The sequence below is a fragment of the Sprattus sprattus genome (genome assembly GCF_963457725.1).
Source record: "Sprattus sprattus genome assembly, chromosome: 11".
Classification (NCBI taxonomy): Eukaryota; Metazoa; Chordata; class Actinopteri; order Clupeiformes; family Clupeidae; genus Sprattus; species Sprattus sprattus.
The window spans coordinates 16,836,121-16,844,280 of NC_137909.1; the positions used below are offsets into that span (position 1 = coordinate 16,836,121).

Consider the following 8,160-nt stretch of genomic DNA (forward strand, 5'->3'; position numbering starts at 1 on the left):
AAGGAAGAGTATTCGAAAAGATCCCTGGTGTCACAGCAGACTGTGTTCATAAGTGCCTAATTACAAAGTGAGGCTGCAGTGAAGGCAAGCTTTATTGTAGTAGTGGAGATTGCTAAAGCATCAAGACCCTATACCGAGGGAGAATTTGTCAAGAACTGCATTATAAAAGTTTGCAACATCGTGTACCCTGATAAAAGGCAAGCAATTTTAAAAGAGCGCCCTTCTGCATTTTTGGGAACTTCACAATAGGACGGCAAGGCCCGACTCAATGTGAAAAAGGCCTGATTGTATTTAAGATTATTGCTCTGTACTCTGTTTGGCTCTTTGTCTTTGTCTGCAGTTGATGTACTTGGCTCATCATCTGTCCAATTATATATTATTGTTGTTACCATTATCATAACTATAGAAAGGCTCACTAGAAGCAGTGGTACGTTATTTGTGTTTTGCCCAGGCAAGATCGTTGAAAGTATCTCTAAAATAGCCTATTCTTTTAAAGATTAAAATGATTCAGCATGCATCTCTTTACCCCGGTACTTTCTGGCATGGTCCTTTCATATCATACTATATTTGGTGATCAGCACTTAGCCTACCTGTCCTATGTGTCTCCTGGTCCACATTTTCCTATGATCTGGAGGCTTGTGGTTGCTCCTCATCTTAAATGTAATGTTATTATAATACATTTGGCATGAGTAGGCTTAAAATATGAGTCTGAAAATATGAACCTGTTTCACATAAATTAATTAGCCTACACATTGTCATCTTTATCACAATGCAATGTCTCTGTCTTCCCTGCTGCTTTGATTCTTTGTAACCAAATCTGCAAAGATGTGCTCCCCTTTGCTGCCTTCTTTAGCTGCTTATCTAGTAGCTGCCTGCTTCTTAGGCTAAACATGGCAAACTGAGACTGGGTTCATGAAGATTTTAATTATTTCATATCACTTTTCCATATGACACCTGTGACTCACAACTTATAATGTTGCTGAAGAGAGAGAGAGGGAGAGAGAGATTCCTCAGCTGGCTTTGTTTACACCTAATCAGATGACACTATGCAGTGTGTGCTATGAAGCACTCTCCAGTGTGCAGTGCGTGCTATGAAGCACTCTCCAGTCTGCAGTGCGTGGTATTACGCACGCTCTAGTCTGTAGTGCGTGCTATGAAGCACTCTCCAGTTTTTAATTTTGACCCTTTGTGTATTTCAGCTTGACACCCCTGTTCTAGACCTTAGTGCTGCTTTTGACGCTATAGAGTTATAACCGGCCCTCTGAGGGCAACCATAATGCTGATATGGCCCAGTTTGAAAATTAGTCTGACACCTCTGCTCTAAACTGAGACACATTACCTACTCACCAGTGAGTTCTTCAACTAACTCAAAAAGCACGTTAACAAAGGTAATAATTCCCCCCTCTCAGAGAAGCTTAAAACATAGTAATAACACAGGATGTCATAAGCCCCATACCAACATTCACTTTCATATTTCAGAATCCACTGTGTCTTAATAACAGCCAAGCATATTTGAATAAATGCAATCCACTCCAAGTCAAGCTAAACACATTAACTTCTAACTAAATGCAAATACATTCAATTACCAAACCCATAACACAAGGTAGTTTTGCACAATAAACATCTTTCACGTTCAGTTCAATGTTCTTTCAGTTCCAAATTGTCGTGCCACGGTCCTCAACGTGTATTGAACTGTTCACAAAATGGACATGTGACAGGGTAATATGAACCACACCATCTGTCAGTGGCGTGGGAGAGTGAGGGAAAGAGGGCAAGTGAGCTGCGGCCACATCAAGGACTATGGCCTATGTTCTATGGTGCTATTGGGTGTGGCACTTTAGATTTACTTCCCAAAGTAATCGTAGGGGCTGTATATAAAGAAACATGTCCACTCTCTGGGTGTACCCCTACACAAGAAACAATAAGGCGTAAATAGTGGCTAAAACAGGATTTGTAATGCAGTTTATGCCTAAGATTAACAAGAATTTATATATAGAATATGACATTTGATAATTTGTTGTGAAGATTCATGATGGCAAAGTCAACCATGTCGTCATTCAGGAAATGGAATTGAAAGAGGTGTTAAGATTTTAAAGACTATATGGTAGACTGTTAAACATCAAGATAATTTTTTTGTCAGTTACCCTAACAATAATATGTTCAATTTTATAAAAGGTTAAATTCAGAACAAAAAGAAAATAAAAACGGTCCAAGACATGTGTGAAGACAAAGATTGTTGAGGACAAATTGATTTTGGGTGACATTTGCCATACCAGTGGTGTAGCCTAAAACTAATTTAACCTCACACAGTTTAGTAAGACTGCACTTTCTGACAAATAATAATGATTCAGAATCCAGAATTATCTAGAATAGTCTCATTCCAATCTATTTGAATAATCAGGGCCAAGTTCTGTTTGACCGTAGTAACACTTCATTATGTCAACCAAAATAGGCTAAATATTACTTTTGTTTTCAAGTCTGTTTTGCATGATTCAAAGATTTAAGAGTAATAGAAAAAAAAATGTTACACCTAGAATCACAGTGTAAAAAAGACAAGTACGCAATTCAAAGATGAATAGAAAAGTTCCCATGCCACTAGATCTGAGACCTATGAGCGGTTGAGAGGTTCAGGAGAAGTCATTGGAGCTCTGTGTGGTGTTGACATCAGTCCCTGGCTGTTCATCCCGAAGGCTACGATGATTGAAGGCGTACAGCAAGGGATTCACACAGCTGTTGAGGAAAGCGATTCCCTGAACAACTCGTCTGGGTCCCCTGAAAGCCACCCGTCGCGCCAGCTTGACCGGTTCCGAGGGGGCAACGATGATCATCACGTTGACGATGTGATACGGAATCCAGAAGACGAAAAAGGTCACCACGATGCTGGTCACCAGCACTGCCAACCTCTGATGTGACCCCAGGGCTTTGGCGCTGACCTTCTTGTGCAGACAAAGATAGGAAACCAACATTGTGCTGAATGGTACGACAAACCCAGCCATGGTCTCAAGCACAAGAACGCCCACTTTCTGCTCTTCTGTCCTGAAGACCTGCTCACAGATCGGCCTGGATCCATCCCCCGTGACGATACCGTAGGTGGCCGCAGAAGAAATGGCGAGAGCGGCAGCCAGCATCCACACGAGGCCTAACACACCACGCTCCCCTCGTCTCCCGAGCCTGGACCACTGCGGACGGTACAGGACCATCACGTACCTCTGCACACTCATTAGGGTCACGATAAACACACTGGCGTGAACAGCAGTGATGGTGACGAAAATGAAGAACCGGCACCAATGGAGGTCCATGGTCCAGCCAAAGAGAAGGTTGCATATCCACACAGGCAGCATTGCCAAGCACAAGATGTCCGAAGCTGCCAGGTTCAGCATCAGTTGCAGGGTGAAGTTTGCCTTTTTGAAGTAGCGCACAAGGACCACTACGACTGTTATGTTTCCAAATATGCCCAGAAAGAAGCAGATGGCCCGAATAGCCAAGCCAGCTATCGCCCCTTTGGAAATGGTGACGATGTTTGAGCTGTTGCCTGACACATTCATGACCTCAGGAGGGAAACGAGATAATGCTTCTTTTGGATATTTTTGTATCAACAATCACAGTTTGTTACAATAAGACAGAGACACACGGTTGTAGAATTTAGACAATTGAATTTATCTTTGCAAAGAGGGAGAGAAGTTACAACATCAAAGCTGCCAACTCAACTCCGAAGGGGCAGTCCCTTCTTGCAGCGTTTATAGCCATGTCTTGTTCCTCATTATGGTTGGTGTTATCGCAAAAGTGTGACCTTTCCTAATTTGGTATTAGCAGAACACATAGATATTTTGAACAGACTCACTGTTATATCTACCCTTCCTGCCCCCACCAGTATGCATACAGAGCAGAGCCTCAGCCACCACGTTATCGAGTCTAACCTCTTCCGAGACTGGGACGTGCACAGGAATTTTGAAAGGCCATTGGAAAAAGGGCAACACGTTAATTTTTGTCACCAACGCCGCCACGCCCCCTCCCCCTGGACGCATATTCTACCCATATCACTTGAAACTCTGAAATTGTCAGGGTGGATCACTAACTGCCGTTGCTACGCCCCCGCCCCCGCCCCCTGGACGCATATTTGTAACTCTGAAATTGTCAGGGTAGTTCACTAACCGTCACCGCCACGCCCCCGCCCCCTGTACGCATATTCCGCAATTATTTTATCTAGGCCTACATGAAGTTCTGCAGCCTTTATACTATTTAAAAAAAATAATAATAATTCCTTCGGACGGGCAACTTCAGTCGAGGAGGGCAAACGAGTAGTTGGCCGAGCAACCTTAGCCCCCTCCTGTGCACGTCCCTGTTTAAAAATGTATTCTGACAATTACTGACTAAAAATTGTATTCAGTAACCTAATCCAAGTATCACAATATTAAAGTCATGTAAATTGATTACTTTCCGTTACTTTTGGATTACCTCAATGCCAAATGTGCAAATGAAGATAACAGAAAAGAGACATCAATAGCCGTATCCAATGTATATTAGTGGTTTTCTCCATTTTTATGTCTGTGATGGATATAAATGCTGAAAAACATTGGTCCAACCTTGAAGACAAAGACATGTACTGCTAGTGTGACAATCTGTGCAACTCAATGGTCACATGCATTTCATGAAGTGTTTTGTGCTGTCTACAAACCCCTTCTATAAGGGCACACACCAGCTTTTTCAGATGACATACTTTCTGCATTTGTGCAGTAGTAGTGCTATATAAATAACATCTGGTGTGGGAATCCTACTTATAACTGAGGAAATAAACCTAGTATGATACAAATATCAGAATGTTTTATATTGTCATAGCTATGTGTTAGACAACAAACTTAACTCAATACTCAATATGTTAAGCTCTTTTTATGTGCCACTATTGATTTTAATGTCAGGATATCCTGTTTGGGCCAAAATGCAGCATTTCACTGAGATATTTTACAAGTGAATAACATAATTTGCGACAGTATGAACCTTTGAAAATAACAAATAAAATGGTCAGCCCCCACTTTTCTTACCCGTAATTGAACACTCTCTCACTGTCAACAGGTTTTACAAAGAAATACCTTGCATAATTTTACACTTTTTGCCCAATCCCCTTTGCAAAATAGCGTGGGTCTGCTGGTCGGAAATGTGAACTAGCTCAGTTTGTTGCCCTGAAGGAAAATAGGCATGAGGGCCATGTGGTTGTGGTTTGATGTGTGCATATACAGCCGCGGAAAAAATTAAGAGACCACTTCAAAATTATCAGTTTCTCTGGTTTTACTATTTATTGGTATGTGTTAAAGTAAAATGTACATTTTTGTTTTATTCTATAACCTACTGGCAACATTCCTACCAAATTTCAAATACAAATATTGTCATTTAGATCATTTATTTGCAGAAAAATGACAATTGGTCAAAATAGCAAAAAAGATGCAGTGTCTTCAGAAAACAAGCTCATATTCATTTTTAAACTACACAATACTAATGCTTTAACTTAGGAAGAGTTCAGAAATCAGTATTTGGTGGAATAACCTTGATTTAAAATCACAACTTTCATGTGTCTTGGCATGCTCTCCACCAGTCTTTCACATTGCCGTTGGGTGACTTTATGCTACTCCTGGCGCAAGAATTCAAGCAGCTCGGCTTCTTTTCATGGCTTGTGACCATCCATCTTCCTCTTGATCACATTTCAGAGTTTTTTTTATGGGATTCAGGTCTCGAAATTGGGCTGGCCATGACAGGGTCCTGATCTGGTGATACTCCATCCACACCTTTACTGGCCTGGCTGTGTGGCATGGAGCATTGCCCTGCTGGAAAAAACACTTCTCAGAGTTGGGGAACATTGTCAGAGCAAAAGGAAGCAAGTTTTTCTTCCGGGACAACGTTGTACTTTGCCTGGCTGAGGTTTGTAAAAGACCATAAGGATTGAACCAAAGCCGACTGGAGGGTCTCCTAGTTCGTCTTCTCTGATGAGTCCAATTTCACAGTAGGTGCAAGACTCTGTGGCTTGTAGGCCTCTCCAGGTCTCCGTCTAACCATCAGACGACCATGTGTTGGGCAAAGCTGAAAATTGGACTCATCAGAGAAGACGAACTAGGAGACCCTCCAGTCCGCTTTGGTTCAATCCTTATGGTCTTTTACAAACCTCAGCCAGGCAAAGTACAACGTTGTCCCGGAATAAAAACTTGGTCTCTTAATTTTTTCCGCGGCTGTATGTCAAGCCAGCTCTGAACTCTGCTCCTGCCACGTCCCTTTCGACTTCAACTCACACAACTCTGACTCATTCACAATCACTGGAGTACTTATCGCGCACACCTGTCACCTCTCTACTTAAATCGTTCACTCCCCTCACTTTGTGTCTGACCTCGCATCATCATAAGATGGCTTTCACTTAGTGCATTCTGTAAGTCAACAGCACAATGTAACTTTAGAAAAGAAAATGAGGAAACCAAGTTTAAAGAATTAAACCTGCCCTCTGCTCAGTGTTTTTTAAAGACACATTTCCTTGTCATTATGAAAATTCAGCCTACAGACCTAGATTGAAAGTGCACAACAACACCACAGTTTACAAAGCAAAGGCTAAACAAATGAAACGGAACAGAATAAAATCAGAACAGATTTAGAACATCCACAGTATTTTTAATGGATCAAGTATCCACTTTTTGAACCGTCAAAGAGAAGACATTCTTAAAGTAAATACTGACAGCAGGCCTATGGGTTCCAAGTTAAAATATAGGGCAGGCCTACAGAGTAGTACAGAAGCTTATAGTAGTATTGTTTAGATATGCTGTGTGAATGTTGTCCACAGTGGAAGCGGAAGGTGCGCATTTTACTTATATTTAGCCAAAATTAGTCAGTCACACATCACGCTGAAAATTCAATTAAACTGCCACAAACATATTTCGGTCAGGGGCTTGTGTTTTATCCAAACACGATCATTCCAGTTATCACAGTCCCCCTATTTTATTACGTTAGTAGGCAAGCAATACTAACAAGTTAGCTAACCAACTTTAACCCTGTCTAACTGGATGTCTGTGTAGACGTTAGCAGTGTCGGTCTTGCCTGTAAATGCTTCATGAAATTTGACGTGGAGTCCTTGGACAATAACAGTATTTTCACCACGGGGAGCCATAAGGTGCACTGCACTGTTCTTCCCACTTTCAGCTTCGAGGACAAAATAGTGTCAATATTTCCAGTCAGATAAAGCATTTTATCATATGGACTTGTAGTTTTCTCTGTTGTCTTCTTGTGACGTGTTGTAAAGTGTGCATGTGGATGATAGTATAATCTATAAAATCTATTTGTAATCCCAATTTTTGCTAAAAGTATCTGTAGGCTAATGTAATTATGTCTCTTTTTTTTGGTAACTGTACCGGAATATAGTTACTGTGATGGGGCACCTGTGTGACCCGCCACTGCAGCCTGTAGGCTGCTGCCTTTGTGGACTGGGTGCAGGTGTTTTGTGTGTGTGTGTGTTACATGTTTGATGTTCATGTCTTTGTTCAGTTAAAATCAACACACATTCAATGTCTTGTCTCTGAAATGTTCTGTTTATTTAGTTTAACAATCATACAATAAATTGTCATATTTCATACAGTTTGTCTACCAGTGTTTAGTGTCTAAGTTTGTGTTGTGAAGATGGTGCGATATCTGGAGTTTATGTTTATGAGATTTGGCTGCTTTATAATGTGTCGGCTATGCCGTCACCAAGCCTAATTGCTACAATGTGTAGTCTGTGTTTCCCAGCTGATTGGGCGTTTGATTGTTAAGGTATGGCTGCTGTGAGCCACAGGTGTTGGTGCCTTGCTGATTGACACACCTGAAATCAATGATTGGTATGAGCCACTTCAAGGTGCTTGTCAAGGCTACTTAAACTTACCTTTTTTTTTTGTTCAGGGGAGTTGCCAGTTTAATAGGACGTAAGTCCTTGGAGCTCTCACTGTGGGCTAATTACCTTGGTCCTTTTACTTGCTTTTGTTTTGTTTCGTAGTGAGAGTGATCGTGTTTAATAAGGCGCAAGCCTTACGAACTCTCACTGACCAGTTAATGGTCCTTTTTATACATGTGCTCTTAGGTGAATTGCTTATTTGTTTGTGGCTTTAATGCCATGCATTTGTCCTTACTGAAAACTGTATTATTTATATTGATTTAGTA

General features: G+C 41.2%; 1 protein-coding gene across 1 annotated transcript; it reads right to left on the minus strand.

Moving 5' to 3' along the window:
• Positions 1-2,627: 2,627 nt before the first annotated feature.
• Positions 2,628-3,545, minus strand: LOC308372330 (leukotriene B4 receptor 1-like; the record flags this gene model as incomplete). The annotated part of the gene is made up of 1 exon (XM_080847486.1): positions 2,628-3,545. One exon carries the CDS (start codon positions 3,543-3,545, stop codon positions 2,628-2,630), a length of 918 nt encoding a protein of 305 aa, XP_080703612.1.
• Between the last annotated feature and the right edge of the window lie 4,615 nt (positions 3,546-8,160).